The sequence below is a fragment of the Natator depressus genome, chromosome 3, assembly GCF_965152275.1.
Source record: "Natator depressus isolate rNatDep1 chromosome 3, rNatDep2.hap1, whole genome shotgun sequence".
NCBI classification, from domain to species: Eukaryota; Metazoa; Chordata; order Testudines; family Cheloniidae; genus Natator; species Natator depressus.
In genome coordinates this window covers 56600521-56626775 of record NC_134236.1, presented here as the reverse complement: position 1 = coordinate 56626775, position 26255 = coordinate 56600521, and the positions used below count along the sequence as shown (strand labels likewise).

The 26255-nt window shown below is 39.6% G+C and overlaps 1 protein-coding gene across 1 annotated transcript in view; it reads right to left on the bottom strand.

Annotated features, from left to right (window-relative positions):
• The window catches only part of COL19A1 (collagen type XIX alpha 1 chain), a 315358-nt gene that overhangs the window by 254198 nt on the left and 34905 nt on the right, over positions 1–26255 (bottom strand). Inside the window, exons 5-10 of the mRNA XM_074947919.1 lie at positions 23722–23845; positions 23067–23342; positions 18243–18323; positions 16050–16175; positions 15464–15526; positions 845–898 (exon numbers count right to left, since the gene is read on the bottom strand). Coding sequence (XP_074804020.1) covers positions 845–898; positions 15464–15526; positions 16050–16175; positions 18243–18323; positions 23067–23342; positions 23722–23845 — 724 coding nt within the window. The remainder of the gene's footprint in view (positions 1–844; positions 899–15463; positions 15527–16049; positions 16176–18242; positions 18324–23066; positions 23343–23721; positions 23846–26255) is intronic.

The window sequence follows — 26255 nt, the reverse complement described above, 5'->3', positions numbered from 1 at the left end:
TGATTATAAATGATAGCCAACAGATCAAAGCAGATTACCTAGTAAATAAACAAAACCACAAACAGAGTTTAACATACTAGATAGGTAGGATATGAATTAGCAAATTCTCACCCTGAGTGATAAACAGGCTGGCAGATTCTTAAGGAGCAAGCTGCACTAATTTACAGCTTGGAATCCCCAGGTGTTTCATTCACAGGCTAAAAAGCCCTTTAGCCTGGGTCGAGCACTTCCCCCCTCAGTTCAGCTTTATGTTCGTCAGGTGTTTCCAGGAATCTTCTTGGGTGGGGAGTCAGTGAAGAACCACAATGATGTCACTCCCCTGCCTTAAATAGCTTTTGCATATCGCAGGAACCCTTTGTCTCAAAGCTTGATTCCCACGCCAGTCACTGGGAAAACACTGGTATCCCAAGATGGAGTCCAGCACCAGGTGACCAGGTCACATGTGCCTGTAGTGTCACAGCAGCCATAACTCAGATGCTGTTTTTAGCATCCTCAGGAAGGCCTCCCTCTCCCCCGCAGTGTGAAATAAGCTTCTTCTAAGGCCTATTGTTCTTCCTAATGGTTTATTAACTTAAATGGGTGCTTCCCAGCCATCTAGACAGAGTCTTTTGTCTAGTGGGTGTTCTCCATGTCTAAGCACATTTGTAACACAGATACATAGTCAATATTCCTAACTTCAGATACAAAAATTATACATGCATAGACGTAGGATAATCATATTCAATAAATCATAACCGTTTCAAGGATATCTTACATGACCCATCTTGCAAAAATACATCATAGTTATGCCATAATCATATTGTAATATCTCTATGAAGAATATGGGGTGCAGTGTCACACATACCTTTTTCCCAGGAAGCCCAGAAACACCATCTTCTCCTTTAACACCCACTTCACCCTAAAAGATAAATTGCATATTTAGAGATTTTGAAGATTTCTAAGTTTGCCTTGCTACCAAAGCAACATGTTATTAACAAATTGTTTTATTTCCCATGTATATCGTTTTGTTTTCTACCAAGCTTTACAAAATATCACAAAATGGGACTCTCATTGTGAGAGCATTCTTTAGTGAAAATATGAGCTATGTAAACTTGGGAAAAAAACCTTATGGCATAATATTAAAATCCTCACTTAAAAAAAAAAAAGAGAAAAGAAAAGCAATTCAGAATTAAGGCCTGGTAAATACTCATACACATGCTTAACTTTGCTACCCCAAGCACTCCCACTGATTTCAGTGGAACGACTCATTGTGGTATTAAAGTTGTACCTTTGGTGGGCACTTCTGTCATAACTTGCATTATAATGAAAAAGGTGGGATTTATATTTTTCTACATTACAGATGCAGGAGAGCAAGATTTCTCTGTCTTTCTGTGGCAGGGTTATGTATATACAAATATCAGTACCTAATACCTTCAATCCTCATTAGGATATACCGGAGAAAAGGAAAGTGTGTTTCAATCACAGAATTATAGAAGATTAGGGTTGAAAGAGACCTCAGGAGGTCATCTAGTCCAACCCCCTGCTCAAAGCAGGACCAACACCAACTAAATCATCCCAGCCAGGGCTTTGTCAAGCCGGGCCTTAAAATCTCTAAGGATGCAGATTCCACCACCTCCCTAGGTAACCCATTCCAGTGCTTTACCACCCTCCTATTGAAACAGTGTTTCCTAATATTCAACCTAGACCTCCCACATTGCAATTTGAGACCATTATTCCTTGTTCTGTCGTCTGTCACCACTGAGAACAGCCGAGCTTCATCCTCTTTGGAACGCCCCTTCAGGTAGTTGAAGGCTGCTATCAAATCCCCCCCTCACTCTTCTCTTCTGCAGACTAAACAAGCCCAGTTCCCTCAGCCTCTCCTCATAAGTAATCAATTTTCTCATTTTATAGAAGGTTTCAAAAATATAGGGACCAAAATCCTACTGTCCTAAAACAAAACTCCCATTCATTGCAGGATTTACCCCAGAATCTACATCTATGCTACATGCAGCTAATATTTCTACTGCCAGTAGCTCACATGTGCAGTTAGTATTTCTTCTTTTTTAAGATGCTAATAGTCAGGGGCAAAAGAAGTTCTCACTAAATTGGAATATCCACATCTCGTGCTTTAATGTTGAAATCCTTTAATGTTGAATTCATCTACTCCCAATATTTAAAAACAAGTATAAAATCTGTTGGGGATTTGCTGAAAGATTTATAGGACTAATCCTCAGATGGTGTAAACTGGCATAACCTCACTAACGTCAATGCTCCTATGGCAATTTATAATAACTGAGAATCTGGACCACTGCTTTTTAAAAAAAAGTGAAAAAAAACAACACCTAAATTTTCCTTAATAATTTCAAGTATGAGAATCTGAAGTTTTGAAATTAAAATAAGGGAAGATAACAAAAACACTGATTGAATATTAGATACTCTAATAATCACAAATGCAAAGTTCTTCTATTCCTATCTAAAAGAGAAACTTTCTTCTTAGCAATCAACAGCTCAATTCTGCAGCCCCTTTTCAGTCAATAGCACATATGACAGTAATCCCACTGATTTCAATGGCATTACTCATATAAGTGCTACTCAGTGGGAGGAAAAGTTTACAGAATTAGACACCAAGTAAAGAAAAGAAAAAAATCTAGAGTCTGAAGGTCATGTTTTCTGGTTATCAGTTTCTAAAAGCAGGCAATTTCTTCAGGTGACTACTACCTGAACTTTGAAATGATCCAACTCTGTTGCCTATAACCCTTGCCTTTGTCTTTATCTCTTCCTTTCTTGCCACAACATCCATTTACAGAAACCCCACAGAAATGACTGCACCTGCACAAGCCAGCTGGCAACTCTTATTTAATGGCATGTGAGTGGGAATCAGCAAATCAAGCAAAATGAGTTACACATGTTTATGCAGCTGCATTCCATGCAAAATTCAAATCCAGTGAATTGAAGCAATGATTAGTTTTTTTTCATATTGAAATTGTCTTGAATATAGTTATGTTAAGTTAGTTCAATCCCAACAGCAGAATAAAATCTTTAGTATGTGACTGACAAACAGCCACCGGCACTATGAGAGGGTGAACAGCAGAAATGACTCCTGTTTCCTTGCCTAATCACCCACAGAATGAATGTTAGATCGTACTTTGCTTCCTATGCCACTTTCAACTAAGAGAGACCAGAACCGTTTTATATTCAGCAGAATATTTTTACATATTATATGCTATAAATTCATAGTTCTATATGCTACTTATGTAAAAAAGAGCTCTAAGTGTGAGTGACTTACTAACTAGTCAACCATGCTAAATTTACACAGCTGTTTCATAACAGTAGATAGACTTTCCTCCATAAGACAACTATATTCCATAGCAAATTGGATTATGAAGTTATTCCTGCATCATATAATTGTGATTTTAATAAGCAAAGTGTAAAGCATACAGATTATACTCCCTATATAAGAACGACTGAGCTTTCATACAGACATCAGGAGAGAGTAAATAGCAGAAAAAAGAATCAGTAGGGCTATGAATGGACGAATGGACTATAAGGTGGATAGAAAGCTGGCTCGATCGTCAGACTCAACAGGTAGTGATCAATGGCTCAATGTCTAGCTGGCAGCCAGTATCAAGCGGAGTGCCCAAAGGGTCAGTCCTAGGGCCAGTTTTGTTTAACAGCTTCATTAATTATCTGGATGATGGGATGGATTGCATCCACAGCAAGTTCGCGGATGACACTAAACTGGGGGAAGCGGTAGATACACTGGAGGGTAGGGATAGGGTCCACAGTGATCTAGACAAATTGGAGGATTGGGTCAAAAGAAATCTGATGAAGTTCAACAAGGACAAGTGCAGAGTCCTGCACTTAAAATGGAAGAATCCTATGCACCGCTATAGGCTGGGGACCGACTAGCTAAGCAGCAGTTCTTCAGAAAAGGACCTGGGGGTTACCGTGGACAAGAAGCTGGATATAAGTCAACAGTGTGCCCTTGTTGCCAAGAAGGCTAACAGAATATTGGGCTGCATTAGCAGGAGCATTGCCAGCAAATCGAGGGAGATGATTATTCCCCTGTATTTGGCACTGGTCAAGCCACACCTGGAGTATTGCGTACAGTTTTGGGCCCCCCACTACAGAAAGGATGTGGACAAATTGGAGAGAGTCCAATGGAGGGCAACAAAAATGATTAGGGGGTGGGGCACATTACTTATGAGGAGAGGCTGAGGGAACTGGGATTATTTAGTCTGCAGAAGAGAAGAGTGATGGGGAATTTAATAGCAGCTTTCAACTACTGAAGTGGGGTTCCAAAGAGGATGGCTGTTCTCAGTAATGGCAGATGACAGAACAAGGAGCAATAGTCTCAAGTTTCAGTGGGGGAGGTCTAGGTTGGATATTAGGAAAAACTATTTCACAAGGAGGGTGGTGAACCACTGGAATGGGTTACCTAGGGAGGTGGTGGAATCTGCATCCTTAGAGGTTTTTAAGGCCAGCCTTGACAAAGCCCTGGCTGGGATGATTTAGTTGGCGTATGTCCTGCTTTGAGCAGGTGGCTGGACTAGATGACCTCCTGAGGTCTTTTCCAACCCTAACCTTCTATGATTCTATGTACATTATTATTTTATCTGCTGTTATTCTATAACAACCACCATGCTTTGCTTTTCATTCATAGGTCTCAAAGTAGTTTACAAAGGTGAGCATGCATCACTATCTCAAGATTACAGGTGGGGAGACTGAGGCACAGAATCAGAGGAAAAAACAGGTTCACTGACTCCCAGCCCTATGCTCAATCTGCTAGACCAGTCTTCCTTGTCCCAGAGCATGCTAGCAATACACTGAATACTGCGCTTTATAAATATAAACAAATAAATTAATAACAACAAATGATTGCAATAATAGAACAGAATTAAAATCAATGACAGAGAGAAACTAACAGCAGCAATTTTTAATCAGGCAAAGTGTTTAATTTTGAGCTTTCCAAAATACTCAGACAAAACAGACTGCTTACACCAGACACCCATCATTTGCTGGCTCAGGGTTAAGACTTGGATTTAAAGGCAGGGTTCTAAAAAAACCACGTATTAAGTATGAAACTAAAGGGCTAATAATAAGTAATGTGGGGAAGATTTTCAAAGGCAGAAAAGGGAGTTGGGCACTTGAGTTAAGAATCTGATTATAAGGATTATTGCTGATTACAGGTATCAAAAATTAGAACCATACTGTAATTACAATGTAACTACACTGCACGGTAACAAATGTTCAGGCACTATGAAATATAACTAATTAATATAATCTGATTAGACTGGTGGTCTAGTTGTAAAAGAAAATCTGAGTTCAAAACCTGAGCTGTGTGAGCCTATAGGTTATGGTGAACTGAACCCAAATGTTTTATTCACAAAGATTGGAAGCAAACCCATCTATTTATGTTGTTTGGAAGTTATACCATAATTGAATACACTCTGACAACCACAGGAATCCCATCTCTCTCCCTTGCATTGTAGTCCTTTCTATTACCAGCCCATTCTTCCAATTACTGTGAAATCCTTGGTGTTTTGAGTTGAGAGCAGATAATACCCCTTAAGGGTTAGGCTCAAGTGACCTCGCACCTCTCCTGGAGACAGGCAGCCTTTCTCCCTGATACTCTGAGGAGTGGTTCCCGGTTGTCTCTTTCCCTACTTTTTATCTTATTAAAGGGACCATCAGGAATGGCCAATCTCCAATACACACCAAAGGTATTGGAGAGAGGACAGGACACAATTGACTCCTTCATAGATAGCAGGAAAGGGACACACTAATCCCAGGCCACTTAAGGCCCAGATCCACAAAGGGACTTATAGACACCTAAGAATGTGATTCAGAAAAGCCAGCAAGCTAGGTGGAGAGCTGCCTAAAATAGCCAATGGGAGATGCTGAGGAAAGGGGTGTGTCCTTCACCCTCCCGCTCAGGGACTTAGACGTCTAAATCCGGGTTTCAGGGAAGCACCTATCTCTGCTAGCAATCCACAACCAGGAACCCCTCTCTTGGAGTCAGGTGGCTTAGGTGCCTAATTTCTTATGAGGACAAGTTAGGCACCTGCCTCCCTCCACACAAAACAGTGGCTGGAGATAGTGGTGGTGCTGCCACCCACCTTATAACCTTTAACCCAGTAGTCAGAGCACCCACCTGGAATGTGGGAGACCCAGGTTCATTTATCCCCTCTAATTTGAGTGGAGAAAGGATTTGAACAGGGGTCTCCCACCTCTCAGCAGGATGCTCTGATCACTGAGTTATGGGATAGTCTGATGTGGGGCTCCCTCAACCTCTCCTGTTGAAGCTGTTCCACTTTGGATAAATACTTCAAGAGTCACTGGGCCAGAGAGAAAAAGAGAGAAAATGACTCTGTAGCTGGTGGTTGAGGCACCGGCTGGGGAAGTGGAAGACCAGGATCCCATCCCCCTGCTCCAATGACTCTAATTAGACAACGGTTTCTAGGGAAGGTGAAGATGTCTGAGAAGGCCTCACAGACTTTCCCTTGGTACAAACATAATCCTTCAGGTTTATGGATACATTCCAAACTTTGAAACCAGGGTCAGTTTGAAAGGGATAAAAGGTACAATACAAATATTTCACACTTGTCATTCAAAACTGCTCAGTTCTACGGTCCTGCAGGCAGGAGTGTTTGTTACCTTAGCCGTGTGAGAGTAGAGAACCTTGCGCTACTAATTTTAAAAAATAAAATAAAAACCCTCTGGACAGTTCTGGAATGGTACTGATAATGGTTCCAGAGTGAATTTAGACAAAAAGACGGGCTATTATGCCATGGGATCGCTAGAGAAGGAGGAATATAGGAAAACAAGGAGAAAGGGGTGAAAAGATATTCACGGCTGCAAGAGAGTAAATGACCATTTGTCTCAGATTTGTACAAGATGATAATACCCTGATTTTCCGCATACAAAGTTAGCAATGCAGACCTTGAAGGAACACTAAAACAACCATAGGGAAATAAACTGTCAGCTCATCCATCCAACCACTGAGCAATGATACTTAAATGCACTAAAGATGGTAACAGTTTCATAAACTGAACATAGAAAAGATCTTGTCAATGTTATGGGTCATGAAATCCATTCAGTATAATTAAATTTTGAAATAGCACAATGACCTGTGATTAAAAACTGAATTTAAACCTATCATTAATATTCACTGTGAATGGCAACATAATGACAATTCTTTGCAACAGAATTCAAGGTGTTTACCAAGTAAAATATTTAATAAATAGCAGACTCTTCAGAGTCTTGATATATGTTACAGATAATAGGAGGGTTGCTATATTTTTGACAATGCTCACCACTTCTGTCAAGTCATAAGCAGACAGAGTGGAAATCTACCAGATCAACATAATAAAATGTTCCTCTCAATTTTCCTGCAAGATTCCTCCTAAAACAAAACCAAGTTTTAAATAATGATTGTGTGGACAGCAACATATTCCCTTCTTATGATGTTAACCATTTCCCAGTCTGAAGTGGAAGCAATTTTGAACATCTGACACTACCTGCAGCACTGTTTTTTGATCATCTCATTACATTAACTATTCAGAATGCCTCAAAGGCAATTGACCTTTTAATCTTCATGTCATGCAGCCGTTATGTGGTGCACCTATTGTAAAACTAGAAATTATAAGCTAGAACTGAACACAAAAGATGGTATCTTTTTTCTTTTATCGTACATTACAATTGTAGGATCACATATAGCAAAACTGACCTAAAGCAAAATGTGTTAAAAAGAATGACAAGAGCAACTTGTCTTTAAGCTGACAAATTCAATTCATTTCATGTCTAAAGCCCTAAGATATGTTATTAAAAACTTATTTTGGTCAAAGATACATATTTGCAAGTTCAGGATTGAAGTCATGTAAAATGTATTAACATGACAATATGAAATGTTAATTCTTAAGTTAGAAAACTATATCTACAATCAGTTTCAAGAACTGAATCTGATATGAGAAGGAAAGTACCAACTGATTATGTCACACGTTAGGCCATGGTTTTGTTAGCAAGAGACATGCAAATGCAGTGAATGGGTGGAAGCGTGGACATAATTTGGCCTAGTGCACATAAATATTCCTAAGTGTCACATTACGTTTCTGCATTTGTCCTCAGTAGGAATGGACACACTGGTCCAGATAAAATGAAAATTTACCCTCCCGTGAACCTTTGTCAGCACTCAAACCTAACCTAAATCCAGCTTTTTTTTTAGGTTTGATTAAGTTTTCACATTTGCACCTTTACACGTCTATGTTCCAACTGGCACCACATACAGAAACGTCCAGCTACCTTAAAAGCCATTCTCACTGAATTTTTGGTCTAATTAGAAGAAAGAAATACTAGAAAGTTAAAAAGAAAGTTGTGCCCATAAGAAATCCAGTCTAATTTTGCACACCCAAGAAACTCATATTTCTAACAGGAGTCCAGACTTTTGGATCTATATCTAAATTGAGTCTCCAAGCCTTTTGAGAGTTGCCCACCACTAATTAGTGCAATGAACATCAGATATGAAGGGAATCATCCTGAGGGTTTTAGAACATGATAAATATAAAAGCTTTAGCAGGAGTCAGGGGAGCTTAGGCTAAAAAAGGAGCCAGACAGAGACCACATGTTCTCTAGAGTTAGTGGGTATATGCTGACACATGACCTCCAAGTGCATATATGGGAGCAAGATACTGAAAAAGGGAAATATGTGCTTTGTGAAGCTCTCATTTTGTAACTGCAATACACTGGTCTAGAACACACAACAATGTCTCCCTGTAATAGACTGCCCGAGCAACTACAACTTACCACATTCACACTACTAAAGGAGCTCTCAGCTCAAGCAGAAAGTCTTCTTTTCAGTTCTGAAGTTCCCAGGTTCAATGACTGCTATCAACCAGGATGTCTGTATGTATGTGGCTATGGTTTTTTACATGAAGAATTTTCTTTCCTTTTTCAGGCAGACTGAAAACTTTAAGGCTACTACTTAAAAACAGATGAAAAATGTAAATGTCTGGAGACTTAACACTGCAGGTTAGACACAGTGAACCAAATATATATTTTGGTGGACCTAACTGAAAAGAACAATTCCTTCTGGGTCATTGGTTTGAATCTGAACAGGGGAAGGTTTGTCTAAATATAGTTAGAATCTGATGGCTATTAAATTCAATGAGTTTGTGATCTGAGTCCAGTGCCTAGTGGACAGACCTCCACATCACAAAACACACCAGTCATAACTGCACTAAGTAGTAACCTTGCGGTCAATCTCAGGACAAAAGACAGGAACTAAATCCACATGCTGAATTAATTAATATCATCCCCCTCTAAGCAGTCCCATTTCCCGCCTTCCCCTTCCCAGAGGAGAAGAGAGGCACACTGGCAGAGTAATGTAGAGAACCTTGCAATGATGCTATTGCCAGAGCCGTGCGCATGAGAACGCCAGATCATAATGGCTGAGAATTCCAATTTTCCCCAGCCAAGTTCTAATGGCTGGTTAAATCTTTTTCATGATGGATCCACTTTTAATGGTGCACAGCTGAAACCTCATCAAAGGAAAGAGACTATTTCTCACCATATTTTGGATAAAAGAGAAAGTACGTAAGAGGAAAGATTTTTTTCTTTGTTATGCTCTACTTCTCTACCACACCATTTATCACATTATGGGTATTGGCTGCAAAAGCAGCAAAAGTTTTTAACATGTCCACTCCACTTCTGATCTCCTGTGTTTGCCTCCTTTTGCCCCTCTCCCAAATTCCTAAGAAACTTAATTGGGAGCCTCAAACCACTTCATGTCCCTAAAATTAAACTTCACCTTAAACATTGCCCCCTTACTTCTCTAGCTTCAGGAGGCTTGAGGTGCCTAAATTGGGAGGTGATTTAAGGCTGTCAATTCTGTTTATTAGGAATTTAATAGGAGAGGAAGGGAAGAAGAAGGGGATGAAGGCCAGGAGAGCAGGTGGAGAGAGAAAAGGGCCATTTTAAACTACTCCTCCTGTCTTCTGAGAGTTCTTTTCTTTAGTAATTTCTCTTATCCTGCTTCAATGTATTTTTCCTAGTGGAAAGACACTTTTTTTCTTTTAATTAAAATGTAAATTAATGAATCATACTCCAATAGCCATAAAGCATTCCAGGATGTGCATCAATAGGCACTTTGATGTCTGAAGGCACTCTGCCTTTGTGGCTGCAATATACCTAAGGCATATACCAATAGCCTATGAATGTACACCTTGGAGCAGCTTATTGCCATAATAAAATACCTAATTCTCCAGGGATGTCAGTCTAGCACCTTTCATGAGGTCGAAATTCACTTCAAAAACAAAGAATATTTTACAGTAACTTAGTAATATTCCAATAAAGCGAGGAACACAGGATGCATGTTCACTAAATATATCATTGTTCAAGCTACTACCAGGGACATTATTTTTCTTAAGGATTATTACACACAGATGATGTATTCGGCTGTTTATATCACCTGATCCAAAATATAATGTAATCAGCACATGCCTAAGTAAGACTCTGAGTAGCCACACACCATGCTAAGGATGTGGAAGCTGTTTCCAGAACAGGAAATAAGGTAAAGTTTTCAGCTCAGCACAAAGTGGAAAACCACTACTTGAGAAATTATATCTAAATGTATTAAACTTCAGGCAAATACCCTTTGACTTCTGACTTTTGCTACTTGCGGAATACTTATGTTACTTGGTTGAAAAGTTTTGAGAGCAGTTAAAAATATTCTCCAGGACTAACTTAAATTCTGTACCTGAAAGCTGCAAATTGTTGGCTTTCATCTACCCTGGAAAGCCTAGCAGCAGCTGGTGGTGTATGCTCCACTGTAGACAGCTGGTAGGCAGCAGACTAGAATGGGTTTATGAGTTTTCTGGCTACTGCCCACGCATTATGGGTCTGGCAAAGCAACCCTACCCTCTGTGATGAAATCTGGGCATCAAGCCCTGGCAGGCCATGCTTGGGTGCAAGACTGAGGTGGCTGTGATGGTGCACCCCATAATGCTTTATAGAAATATGCTTATGAGTGTAAATATGACATAACTGGAATATGTTTTATGCTAGATATGCCATGTAACATATCCTTGGAAAGGTTATGTTCTTCTACATGTATTCATCCTATTCGTATGCATGTATCATTTTTATATGTGAAGTTATGAGCGTTGGCTCTATGCCTGTATTTAAAGTGTTTGCAGTAGAAAGCACCTAAGGCAGATTTGGTCAACATAGTGTGAAATGGTTATTCAAGTAATTGGGAGTACTTGGTTAACAACTGACCTTGATAGATGCCAATCCACATCTGAGCTTTCCTAGGAATGTCCTGTAGAAAACTGAGTCATGCATGGACATGTGACTTGCCATGTGACTCCAAAACTCCATTTTGTGGCTGGATTCTACATGGGAGGAGAGAGGGGTTTCCACCCACAAGAGAGACTATATATGCCCCTGGGAAAACCCTCCATTTTGTCTTCAGCTGGCTCAAGAGATAGCCTCTCCACCCCAAGGAGATGCCTGAAGGAAACTGGAATGAAGGAGAGTAACTACAGGGGTGTGAGTGATTACTGGACCCAGACTAGAAGGAGGCTAGTCTGTCAAAGAAGCTAATTGGAACATCTCTAAGGATGAGATTTATCTGCATTTAGTTTCCTACTGTATTAGGCATAGACTTGCGTATTTTATTTTATTTTGTTTGATAATTCACTTTGTTCTGTCTGTTATTACTTGGAACCACTTAAATCCTACTTTTTGTATTTAATAAAATCATTTTTTACTTATTAATTAACCCAGAGTATGTATGAATACCTGGGGAGGGGGGGCAAACAGCTGTGCATATCTCTCTATCAGTATTATAGAGGGCGATCAATTTATGAGTTTACCCTGTATAAGCTTTACACAGGGTAAAACGGATTTATTTTGGGTTTGGACCCCATTAGGAATTGGGTATCTGAGTGCTGGAGACAGGAGCACTTCTTAAGCTGTTTTCAGTTAAGCCTGCAGCTTGTGGTTCAGACTGGGATCTGTGTTTGCAGCAAGCGTGTCTGGCTCAAACAAGGCAAGGTTCTGAAGTCCCAAGCTGGCAGGGAAAACAGGCTCAGAGTTAGTCTCGGCACATCAGGTGGCATTCTCAAAGGGGTTTCTGTGATCCAACCGGTCACAGTGGCAACAGCCAAGAGAGTGGGGGTCCTTCCAACAGGCAGAATGTTACAGATCAAACACCTCTGAATCCAATGTAGAGAGGGAATGTAGGGATAGGAACCACGGCCATTGAGACAGCTCCCCCTTCAGAGGTGTATGTGGGGACTGAGGGCTATGGCATGGTGATCCAGGTAGTATGGATTACAAAGGAAAGATGACCTGCACTGGATGAGTTATTGCCAGACAGTTACCACATATAGCCAATAATATTAGTTTATTATCCATTTATTGTGTAATGTTATAATTAATTAATGTTATATTATCTATATTTATCGTATATTAAGTAGAGGAAAAGTAGAGTTAATTTACAGAATTATAGAAGTATAAGATTAATTAGTATTTAGAGGAATTATGTATTCGATATAAATAACACAAGATAAAATGCTGAGGCCTGCAAGATTTTAGCTTAGCTAGTTTAGACCTCGGAGACAAGATTTGCTTTTACATTTGCATTTTATAATTTAAAATTTAATCTTTCGGCTACCAATCAAAAAAAGAGGGTTGACACTTCCATGTACATGCCCAGAATGGTTATAGACAAAATCACCTTATAAAAAAGGATGCTGTCAAGGTTCCTTCCCCACTCTGAACGCTAGGGTACAGATGTGGGGACCTGCATGAAAAACCTCCTAAGCTTATCTTTACCAGCTTAGGTCAAAACTTCCCCAAGGTACAAAATATTCCACCCTTTGTCCTTGGATTGGCCGCTACCACCACCAAACAAATACTGGTTACTGGGGAAGAGCTGTTTGGAAACGTCTTTCCCCCCAAAATACTTCCCAAAACCTTGCACCCCACTTCCTGGACAAGGTTTGGTAAAAAGCCTCACCAATTTGCCTAGGTGACTACAGACCCAGACCCTTGGATCTTAAGAACAATGAACAATCCTCCCAACACTTGCACCCCCCCTTTCCTGGGAAATGTTGGATAAAAAGCCTCACCAATTTGCATAGGTGACCACAGACACAAACCCTTGGATCTGAGAACAATGAAAAAACATTCAGTTTTCTTACAAGAAGACTTTTAATAGAAATAGAAGTAAATAGAAGTAAAGAAATCACCTCTGTAAAATCAGGATGGTAGATACCTTACAGTGTAATTAGATTCAAAACATAGAGAACCCCTCTAGGCAAAACCTTAAGTTACAAAAAAGATACACAGACAGAAATAGTTATTCTATTCAGCACAATTCTTTTCTCAGCCATTTAAAGAAATCATAATCTAACACATACCTAGCTAGATTACTTACTAAAAGTTCTAAGACTCCATTCCTGGTCTATCCCCGGCAGAAAACAGCATATAGACAGACAGACAGACCCTTTGTTTCTCTCCCTCCTCCCAGCTTTTGAAAGTATCTTGTCTCCTCTTTGGTCATTTTGGTCAGGTGCCAGCAAGGTTAACTTTAGCTTCTTAACCCTTTACAGGTGAGAGGAGTTTTTCCTCTGGCCAGGAGGGATTTCAAAGGGGTTTACCCTTCCCTTTATATTTATGACAGATGCCAAAGTGGGAAAATTGAGCTTCCTATGGGAAACCTCCAGCAGGGACCATCCCTGAATTGATGATCAATCCATAAGAGGGCCGTCAGACTCTAACACCACTTAGAAGGATATGAGTATGTCTGTAGTTATAACTGATATATGATTATATTTAGGAATTGTACCTGCTGTAACATTTATAACTTTGTTGGCAACAAAGCTGGCAAGTTTAATAAAACTGCTAAAATATAGTGGACCTTGTTCTTATACTTTTATGTGTTACTTGCCTATGGCTTCAACTATGGTTACAACTACAATACCCACCTGCTGAAGTGAAGAAACAGATTGACAGAGCCAGAAGAGTACCCAGAAGTCACTACTACAGGACAACAAAGAAAATAAGAGAACACCACTAGCCATCACCTTCAGCCCCCAACTAAAAACCTCTCCAAAGCATCATCAAGGATCTACAACCTATCCTGAAGGACGACCCATCACTCTCACAGATCTTGGGAGACAGGCCAGTCCTTGCCTACAGACAGCCCCCCAACCTGAAGCAAATACTCACCAGCAACCACACACCACACAACAGAACCACTAACCCAGGAACCTATCCTTGCAACAAAGCCCGTTGCCAACTGTGTCCACATATCTATTCAGGGGACACCATCATAGGACCTAATCACATCAGCTACGCTATCAGAGGCTCGTTCACCTGCACATCTACCAATGTGATATATGCCATCATGTGCCAGCAATGCCCCTCTGCCACGTACATTGGTCAAACTGGACAGTCTCTACGTAAAAGAATAAATGGACACAAATCAGATGTCAAGAATTATAACATTCAAAAACCAGTTGGAGAACACTTCAATCTCTTCGGTCACTCGATTACAGACCTAAAAGTTGCAATTCTTCAATAAAAAAAACTTCAAAAACAGACTCCAACGAGAGACTGCTGAATTGGAATTAATTTGCAAACTGGATACAATTAACTTAAGCTTGAATAGAGACTGGGAGTGGATGGGTCATTACACAGCGTAAAACTATTTCCCCATGTTTATTTCCTCCCCTCCACCCTCCATTGTTCCTCAGATGTTCTTGTTAACTGCTGGAAATGGCCCACCTTGATAATCACTACACAGAGTGTCCCCCCCCAGGCCGCCCCCCCCGGCTCTCCTGCTGGTAGTAGCTCACCTTAAGTGATCACTCTTGTTACAGTGTGTATGGTAACACCCATTGTTTCATGTTCTCTATGTATATAAATCTCCCCACTGTATTTTCCACTGAATGCATCCGGTAAAGTGAGCTGTAGCTCACGAAAGCTTATGCTCAAATAAATTTGCTAGTCTCTAAGGTGCCACAAGTACTCCTTTTCTTTCTATGGTTTCATGTGTTCCTGTGAGGTCTAAATCTAGAACAAACATAATTCTATTGAGCTTGAGACTGAAGCCACCGGAGCTGAACCCACTACAGCATAATTAACATTAAATAAAATAAAAGGCTACACAGATATTACTTAAAGCTCTGGCCTAGTTAAACCACATTCTGGGTCTCTTGTCTGTCTTCCTGCAGGATCCAGAACAGTGGTAGTAAGGAAAAAGGAAAAGCACAAGGAAAATGGAAGGACCACGGGATGGGTACCGTTCTGTTTTATTATAATATAATTAATTTAATCTTTATATTATTATATTTAATAGATGTATAAAAGGATTTCTCAAAAAAAAAAAAAAAGCTGTATAAGCTGTCTTGTTACAGAAAGAAGGAAGAAACAGAGGTAAAGCCTTGGCAGGTGTCATAGGGGATTGGCATCTTACCTTTTCTCCTTTATCTCCTTTCTGACCTGGCAAACCAGCTACTCCTGGCAATCCTGCTTCACCCTGTTTAAAAATGAGTTTTCAGATAACAGAAATATGTGATATTTTTCCTTTTTCTACCACACAAACTTCAACAATACAAATCGGTCAAGACAAATATGGTACTAACACTGGGACAATGATACAGTGCTGCCATCTGACACTAAAAAGATAAGATTCCAGGAAATAGTGAACTCTCACATACGCAAATCTAGGTTAAAATATAATTGTGAAAGAATAGTTTTCATTTTTGATGCTGCTTCTGAAGATGATCCAACAACAGTACATTTGTTTTGTGTATTCAAGACATTTAATCTTGTAAAGCTAACAAACATTAACTTTTAATTTAATTTACATTTATTTTATCTTAACCTCCAAATATAAGGCTAGGTGCACCACCACAGAAATAAACCATTTCCACACCTCCAAAGAAATTCAGAATTTCTACACCTGTATCAATTAAACAGCATGGTGCATTAAATAACAGTTTGAGAATCTGCAAAGCATGCAAGATAAAGGATATAAGTGTAGAAGAAGACTCTCATACTTTGTTTGGAAAGCAGAGGCATTGGTCTTTAGACTCCTGCTGTGCTACTGGAAGAGCATGTATTTTGCTGACATGAACAGTCACTGGTGACGAAGAAGTAGTAATGAAACTGTCCCCCAGTGGGCACTAAAATAGAAATAATGATTATTCTGGATTGAGTCCACTGCTGGTAACTGACAAGTAAAAATCCAAACATTGTTCCTATTCAGCCTTTTTTGTCTCAGGTTACTGCACACAGTACCAGTAAAATGAAGACTACAGATGTGTGATCCTTCTGCACTGAAACCAAACCTAGGCAAATATGCCTGTTTTATAAATAAAACAGAAGTCACTCTAGGTGTAATACAATGTTAGGAAATCCACGATCTCTCCTGTCACAGTGTGAGGATCCTAGTTTCCCTGAAAATGGAAGAGGGGAATAAAAGGCTACTGAGCCACCTTGTCACCCCAGGAAATGATTAAAATTAAGAGGGGAGCTCATGGGCAAGGGGGGAGGTTGTCACTTTTGTAATGTAACTTGCTGGGTTTACCGTTCAGAAACCCCCCAAACTGAAGCCAATGCTCAAATGTCTGGAAACCATCTGAGCTGAGGCTACTTGTTAGGTATGCTGAAAGTCAGGTGAACAGAAACTGGCATATTCTAATGAAGAAATAACCAGGGTCTCTGTGATCCTGCAGTCATGGAATTTCACCCAGAATGTATCTCTTGTGCAGAATTTTGCTTCATAATATAAGCTTTTCTTTTAAAACAATGCATTTTTAGCCATTATGGTTGCTAAAAAAGGCTTATAAAAATCAGAAAATATAAAATTGCTTACAATAGTTACATTTAAAACAACTACGTTTATGATGATTATAATAACGTAACAATGTTTAGGCCATTCATTTTACATCTTCAGCACAGGAAGCTTTGTCATTTGTCTGTGGAATAAGATATACTAGACTTCAAAGCTTCTTTTATCTGCGTAGTGGAACTGTACTTTAAGGATGCTATAAATTCAATATGACAAGGTGGCTAAAGAAGGACCTGAAGAAGAGCTCAGTGTAGCTCGAAAACTTGTCTCTCTCACCAACAGAAGTTGGTCCAATAAAATATATTACCTCACCCACCTTGGCTCTCTAATATCATGGGACCAGCATGGCTACAATACTGCAAACATAAATTCAGTGTGACCTTTTCCATACATAACTAAAATTATTAGTTGTTTCATAGCCTGTTTAAAATGCATTGTTTTAAAAGAAAAGCTTATATTATGAAGCAAAATTCTGCACAAGAGATATATTCTGGGTGAAATTCCATGACTGCAGGATCACAGCTTCTTCTTCTCTTCAAATTTGTGTTTAGTTGTGTCCTAGTGCACATTTTGCATGCACAACTCAGGTACAACTATTTAAAAAATATGGGCCTGGTTCAGCAAAGCACTTATTCAAATGCTCAGCTTCAAGCAAATGAGTAATCCCAGTGACTTCAAGCCCACATAGCTTGTATCTGTGAAAACAAAGGAGAAAAGTAACTCCACTGAATTCAATGAATATGGTACCTTATCCTTTACTATATGCATAACCAAAAAATGCAAACTACATCAAAGATAAAAATATAGTTGTCAGGAACAGGACATTCAGTTGTTTATTTTCTTTATTTCTATTTTCCTTATAGTCTTAAAATGAAAGTATGTTATCAAAAGTTCTGGCCCATTCCCTCTCCACTCCATTCTATCTCATACAGGTTTGTAATGCCCCTTCCACAAGCCCCACTGTTGACACATAATGGAATCATAAGTAAAGCTGATATTAAAGTATAAAAGTCTCTCTTTTCTCTGGAACCACCCATTCCTTTAGCTCAGTGGGAAAGATCTACATTCTAATCACTCTACCTGTGACTTCCTCGACTATTAATTAGTATGGATAACTGTATCTAGAAAGAGGGGCATGGCAGCCTCCAGTGTTCTTCATTGGGATAGTGTCCCTCATATTCCTCTTTCACTGAAGTGCTGCTTTGCCAATGCTATCCTGTTTCAACAATCCACCTAGCAAGAGCTCTCCTGGAAAATGTATCCCATTTTTAGGAAAGGCCAATTTAACGTGGCCATGCTCCTTGTTTACATTCTTTAAATAAAATAAGGTGAAAGTTTTGTCATAAAAGATGATTAATGCATTTTCAGTTTTATATTTACATTTTTACAAATAACCTACCATGCCCTCAGATATTTCACAACAGGTCTCTTGAGCTGCAAATTTTGGGTTACAATAAATTGTTATGCGGCGAAGTTCAATCTGTTAAAAAATGTAAAAAAGAGTAGGGATTTATATCAACAGTAAAAAAGGAATATATTTAGGCACTAGTGGAAACTACAGTAATTTTCAGAACTTGCCATTATAATCGGTCATTCTGAAAATATCACATTTGACTTAAGTATGTAAGAAACAGACAAATTCAGAACTTAATAAAAAAATCACAAGTATGATGGACCAAATTCTTCTCTCAGCTACTGCAGTGTAAATCCTATATTGGGACCCAGTTATCTTCATGGCAGTTGTAATCCTCTGCATCACTCTTGCTATCTGTCCTGCATTTTAAATACTCAATGAAGTGTATTCTCAATCTCACACCCCTGAAGTGAGCCCTTCTAGCAATCCACTAAAGCCAGAGTATGATCTATCACTTTGGACAGGCCTTTGCTTGGCCCTTTCCACTACGTCATTTGAAGAGCAGGAATCAAGTCTTTTATTCTGGATACTTTAGGATGGATTGTCAGAGAGGAGGTAGCCCCAGGAAGCTGATTACAGTTAGCTGATTATAGTCCTGGCAGAAGTTAGTGCAGAGGCCAACCTACTCTAACTTAAATCACTCACATAAGGTACTTTTTATCAGAGAAGAATTGGCATAACACGGCTCTGCTCCCAACAACCCCTCCTCAATCCTGCCCTGGCCCCAGCACAGCTCCTCTCTCCCCAAAAACACCATATACACTGGGGAGTATCAAGAGTGCTTGGTGGTGCAGGAACCATCTCCACGGCCTCCACCAGCTTTATGCCAGTGGATTTCCCCCATGCAAGGGCAATTCCCTACTGGCAAAGTCCACTGAAAATTTGGTCTTTTATTGTGTGTTAATGGCTGGGCTGTATTTAGGATTTAAGGGCAGGTCCTGAGGTGGTGGGAGACATTATACATTTTAAATAAATATGGGCTTCAACGTGCAAGATGATAAGTACTCTGGCCTTGATCATAGAATCTGTTTGGATAGAAATTCCGTGCTTGAATAATAAGAGTATAGCAAAAGGGATATACTACCAACCTCCTGACCAGGATGGTGATGGTGCTTTTGAAATGTTGAGGGAGATTAGACAGGCTACTAAAACAGAAAACCCAATAATCATGGGGGACTTCAACTGTATTGACTGGGTACATGTCACCTCAGGACAGGAGGCAGAGATAAAATTTCTGGACACCATATAGTTCTTCTTGGAGCAGCTGGTCCCAGAACCCACAGAGGGAGAGGCAATCTTTGATTTAGTCCTAAGTGGAGCACAGGATCTGGTCCAAGAGTGGAATATAGATGGATAGCTCAGTAATGGCGACCATAATGTAATTAAAGCAACTTTCTTGTAGGAGGAAAAATATTAAAGAAACCCACCATAGTAGAATGTAACTTCAAAAAGGGAAACTTCACAAAAATGAGGAAGTTAGTTAAATGGAAATTAAAAGGCACAAGCATTTCACTTTCGTAAGCTGCATGGAAACTAAAAACACCATAATACAGACTCAAACTAAAAGTATATCCCAAATTTAAAAAAGCAGCAAAGAGGACTAAAAAATGCCTTTTTTACTTTGTTGGTTAGCCAAAGAGGTGGTTAGAGGTAAAAAGAAATCCTTCAAAATTGGAAGTCAAATCCTATTGAAGAAAATAGGAAGGAACATGAACTCTGGCAAGTCAAATGTAAAAGTATAATTAGGCAGGCCAAAAAGAATCTGAAGAGCAACTAGCAAAAAAAAAAAAAAAAAGTTCCTGTTTAGTTTTTGTGTAAGTACATCAGAAGCAGGAACCCTGCCAAACAACGAGTGGGGCCACTGGATGATCAAAGTGCTGAACGAGCACTCCGTGAAGACAAGGCTGTTGTGGAGAAGCCAAATTAATTCTTTTTGTCGGTCTTCACTGCAGAGGATGTGAGGGAGTTTCCCACACCCGAGTCATTCTTTTTAGATGACAAATCTGAGGTCCTGTCCCAGGCTGAGGAATCAGTAGAGGAGGTTTTGGAACAAATTGATAACGTAGTGATAAGTCACCAGGACCAGCTGGTATTCACCCAAGAGTTCAGAAGGAACTCAAATATAAATTGCAGTTTCTATCTGTGGTATGTAATCTATCGCTTAAATCAGCCTCTCTACCAGATGACTGGCAGATAGCTAATGTAATACCAGTTTCTCAAAAAAGGCTCTCAAAGCAATCCTGGCAATTACAAGTCAGTAAACCTAACTTCACTACCAGGAAAACTGGTTGAAATTATAGTAAAGAACAGAAATATCAGACATGTAGATGAACACAATATGTTGGGGAAGAGTCAACATGGCTTTTGTAAAGGGGAAGCATGCTTCACCAATCTATTAAAATTCTCTGAGGATGTCAAAAAGCATGTGAACAACAGTTATCCAATTGATATAGTGTACTTGGACTTTCAGAAAGTCTTTGACAAGGCCCCACACCAACTGCTCTTAAGTAAACTAAGCAGTCATGGAGGGAAAGTCCTCTCATGAATCAGTAACTGGTTTAAAGATAGGAAACAAAGGTTATGAATAAATCGTCATTTTGCACAGTGGACAAAGGTAAATAGCGGAGTCCCCAAGGGATCTGTCCTGGACCAGTGCTGTTCAATATATTCATAAATGATATGGAAAAAGGGGTAAATAGTGAGATGGCAAATACTGCAGGCAATACAAAATTACTCAAGATAGTTAAGTTCAAAGCTGACAGCAAAGAATCACAAAAGGATCTCATAAAACTGAGTGACTTGGCAATAAAGTAGCAGATGAAATTCAATGTTGATAAATGCAAAGTAATGCACATGGGAAAACAGAATCCCAACTACACATAGAAAATGATGGTGTCTCAATTAGCTGTTACGACTCAAGAAAGAAATCTTGTGGATAGTTCTCTGAAAACATCTGCTCAGTGTGCAGCAGCAGTCAAAAAAGCTAACAGAATGTTAGGAACTATTAGGAAAGGGATAGATAATAAAAAAATACCATAATGCCACTTTTTAAATCCATGGTACACCCACATCTTGAATATTACTTGCACTTTTCATTGCCTCATCTCAAAAAAAAATATATTAGAATTGGAAAAGCACAGAGAAGGGCAACAAAAACGATTAGGGGGATGGAACAGCTTCCATAAAAGAAGAGAATAAGAAGACTGAGACTGTTCATCTTAGACAAGAGATGACTAAGGGGGAATATGGTAGAGAAGTCTATAAAATCATGAATAGTGTGGAGAAAGTGTATAAGGAAGTGTTATTTATCCCTTCACATAATACACGAATCAGATCACCCAATGAAATTAATAGGCAGCAGGTTTAAACAAACAAAAGGAAGTACTTCTCACGTCGCTTAGTCAACCTATGGAACTCATTGCGAGGGAATGTTTTGAAGGCCCAAAGTATAACTGGGCTCAGAAAAGAATTAGATACGTTCATGAAGGACAGGTCCATCAAGAGCGATTAGCCAAGATGGTCAGGGAAGCAAGCGCATGATCTGGGTGTCCCTAAACCTCTGACTGCCAGAAGCCAGGACTGAATGAAAGGGGATACATCACTCGATAATTTGCGCTGTCTGTTCATTCCCTCTGATGCATCTGGCAACAGCCACTGCTGGAAGACAGGATACGGTGCTAGACGGACCATTTGTCTGACCAGTATGGCCGTTCTTATGTTCTTACCATCCAGTAACAAGCTTAAGGACTTGCTTAACTTTAAGTATATGAGTAGTTCCACTGAAGTTAAGCCCGTGCTTAAGTGTGTTTCTGGATCAGGACCAGAGTACTCAGCACTGTGCAGGATCAAGCTCTGCAATAATGCTAGGTTATGCTAATAATATAAAATAAAGTAAAACAGTTAACATGAATAATAATGTGCTGAGTGTAGAATGCAATTGGAAATTTTCATGTCATCACTCTAAACCCCACACAGTAGGCTTAAAACCTGGTAGGCAGATGTGTACTAAATATTAAAACTAACATTTCTCACAACTTCAAAATTACTTCCTCTGAGTTTTTCCACAAAAAAGTATAAGAGGAAAAATCTCTGGAGTAGAATATAGATTGATCTATGTAAGGGTTACTTTGGTGACTCAGATAGCATATAAATAAAGGCCCCATTATCACTGGAGAGGGAAATTCAATTGCCTTGGCACTGCAGCAGAGTTCTTACCACACCATTTTATTTAAAGATAATAATAATCATCTTATGAAGTTCCCCTGACTGTAGTTGCATGAATTATACTATTTTCAGACTCATACATCTACCATGTTTGCGTAGGTGAGGATTTAATGGTTCCCATGAAAATACTTGGAGTGGCTAAACATGTTATACATTCTTTCCCTTTCGATGACAAATTAGATAATATGAAAATTGAAAACTGAAAACAAAATTATTACTATACAGTGAGCCCTAAACAGTATAGTAGTAATAAGTCAAAATGACTTTAACTTCTAAATGGATACAGAAATGTAAATAATACTGAAAACAGGAACCCAATTCTGTAGTCCTTATTCAGACAATATTGCCCATTTAGAACAATGGAGAGTTTTGCCTGAATAGAGATTGCATGAGTTGACACCTTGTTTAGAAGAGAATATCAAAAAAATCAAACAGTGAACTGGTGTAAAACACTCAATGGGTATTCTTTTTTTGCACTTTGTTTTGTTTTCATATTTATTTAGTATGCTGTTACAAATATGTTTAAAACACGATTTCCATATTATCCCATTCTGCTTTAAGAATCATCTCACTGGTACAACTCACATCTACGGGCTTGTCATCTGCAGCTCGAGCAGCAATGAAAGTCCTTCCTTGAAAGTCAATGGAGTTCTTTACATCAATCTGCCATCTCTCAATTAAGTTACAATCCACATAGAGGGAAACGATCCTTGACTGTATGCTAATGGCAAGCTTATGCCACTGCCGATCAAAGAGAGGATAAATTTCACGATTTTTAAAGGTGTAGTGTAGCACATTTCCCTGAGCAGATTTGGCTATATATTCCACAACTTTTTTTGAACCATCAACTATGACAGACACCTGGGGAAAAAAAGCATAATTTAGTATAAATCAGAATTACAAGCAAACATAGACTGTACATAAACCAGGAAGAAAAATAAGTGAGCAACCTAATAGTATAGATTAGGCAGGAATCATGAAATATTCTCTCACGTAACTTTTTCAGTGTCCATCCATCCAACATTGCAACACACCTAGTACCATTCCAATATTACTGGAGAAATTTTGCTGAACTTCTTTATTTCTGTGATTTGAATAATGACCATCATGCTATTTCAGAACAGCAGATTAATCTTATGTAAATTAGATCTGAATCCAGAGGCAAAAGACCCACTAACCTATCCTATCCTCCTCCAACAAAAAAACTGAAAACTAAGTGAAAAATAAAATATATTCTTACCTGTGGGGTATCATACTGATTTAAAATTTGCCATATATGCCACCGCTCCTTTCTGGTGTTTCGTCTTACACGGAATGTGGCTATTAAAGAGTATTCTTCAGGAAGCCCATTTGGAAATACTTGCCTATGGGTGCAGGGGGAAAGAAAACTGGTTCTTTTTATTCTGATACATGAAAGGAAGGTGGGGGAAGGGAACTAAGGATACAGCAGACATATGTTCAACACACAGTATCAAATCATGACTTCATTTATACTCATGAAACCCTACTGAGGCCAAAGGTTGCAATAATTAAGTCTTTGAATTTTGAAACTGAAAGGTACTATGCTGCAAACACAATTGCTTTTCCAGCACTGAAGAAATGTTTTGAACAGGTGAGACAGATGTAAACAACAGATACATATATAACAAAACTGCACTGGCATTTTGTAGTATGCTATTCTATATTTCATTACTCAGGGAACAATACTTGTCTAATGAAAAAAATACATGGTGCCCACCTGGATTTATAAACACTCCCCTCATCAGAATGCCTGAAACCTGATAATCTGATAAAGCAGACAAATGTCCCCTTTCGCCCTCCCCATGACCATGCAATATAAATGGTTTAATTTTATATCACTGTAGATGTTAATACAATTACACACTCATTTACATCCTTTTGTAATCCCAAATCTGTCAATATGACCTCCTAATGTAATAGAAACAAGAGATAACCTCCAACATTAATGAATATTGCATTATAATTTACTTATCTGCAGATCGGGTAGGAAAATAAACTAATATATGCATAAAACACGTCATCTCTTACCACTTGAGAAAAAGTACACAGAAGTTTTGCCATCAATTCATATAGTCACTTATTCTGGGACAAAAACAAGAACACCTAAATATTTCAAAGTTTGCAGTGCAGCAATTACACATGTAAATGCTCAATGAAATCCTGCCAGGTTCATCTTAAAAGTGAGTGATTTAGATAAACAAATAGCTCCATAGAGAAATTAAAGATTCAGTGAATGATCAGTGAGGAGTCTTAAGGATGATTGTAGAAGAGTCTAAAGAAATATTTGTTTTGAGAAAAGCAATAGGAGCAGGTGGAAGACCAAGATAAGATGTGAAAGCATATAGTGTGATCCACTTGTGATGTTCTGCAGTCTGTTTCAGATTAAGCATTTCTGTGGGTTCTGAGATGTGATGGGGTTTTTTATGTTATCAATGACTGGTTGTTTTGTTGGTGGTGGGGCAAGAGGGGGACTGACATTGTTTTCCTCTTGTTTTTGTAGTTTTTAGGGACTGATTTTAATAATCTGCCTGGCTACCGATAGTCTTTGCACAGCTATCTTTTTGTCTTTTTATGTGAAACAGATGAACAATTTTTTTTTTACAAATAGGGCTTTTTCAGGTCTTGATTCTGAAGTGAGATTTTAAAAGTACAATAATTTATTGCTTTGAGGGCTTCTTGTATCCTTCACTCATGAAGGTGGTTATGCTGGAATACTCTCGTTTTCCCAAAGGTGAGTTAGGGAAGGCTCAGATCAAGAGAAAGGGGCATAGTTTCTAAAAAGGTTGGTAGTCTGAATCTACATATCAATTATTTGCATGTTCCCATTTAGAAAGAAGTGAACTGGTGCCCCAGTTCATGAGAGCAAGATTTTTCATGTACTTGCAAATCTAAACAATACACAAGAGCCTCCTTCGATGAGCAGTAAATTATTTTTAAGAGGTAAGACCAGTCCTGTTTTACAGTGAAATGTAAGACAAGTAGGATCTGTGACAGACACCCATAACCCTGTGACAGGGTGAACTCGCCCCGCACTGGACAAGGAAAGGTTAAGTCCTCACTGTGGGTGGAGGAAGCCATGCCCCCACATCCCTACTGGGCATGCTCCAGGTGGAGCACCAGTATAAGAGGGAGCAGCCCCGCTCAGCCTGGGCTGACTGCCAGAGAGGAAGGACATTCCTTGCTGGCTCCCGCCTGGGTGCAACTGGAGCCCCAGACCATGGAAGCCAGAGGCACCAAGACCCAAGCAGACATCCAGCTACCTATGGATGCCCCAGGGAGGTCTGAGCTACAGGGAGTGGCACCGGCCGAGGAACCTGGAGACCCTGAAGATGCACAGATTGCCACCACAAGTATCACAGTAGGAAGTAGCCCATTGTCCTGATGACAGCGCATTGTGGACAGAGATCCCTGACTCATTGGCAGACACACTCACCACTGACAGGGTCCTGGGCTGAGACCCAGTGGAGCAAGGAGGACCTGGGTCCCCCTACCCTGGCCGCCACTCACCCACCAGCATGGCCCCACTCACCCATGGCAGCCCACATGCCCCACCTGGCCAGTAGGCCATACAGCCCTGCCCTGAAGGGCAACTCTACTGACTCTGGCCGCTAGGCCTCACTGCCCTGCGAACCTGGGGTCTCTCTACTGACACTGGCCACTAGGCCTCACTGACTTGTGAACCAGGACGATTATATAGACTCCGGCCACTAGGCCTTACAGCCCTGCAGATCAGGTCAACTCTACTGACTTTAG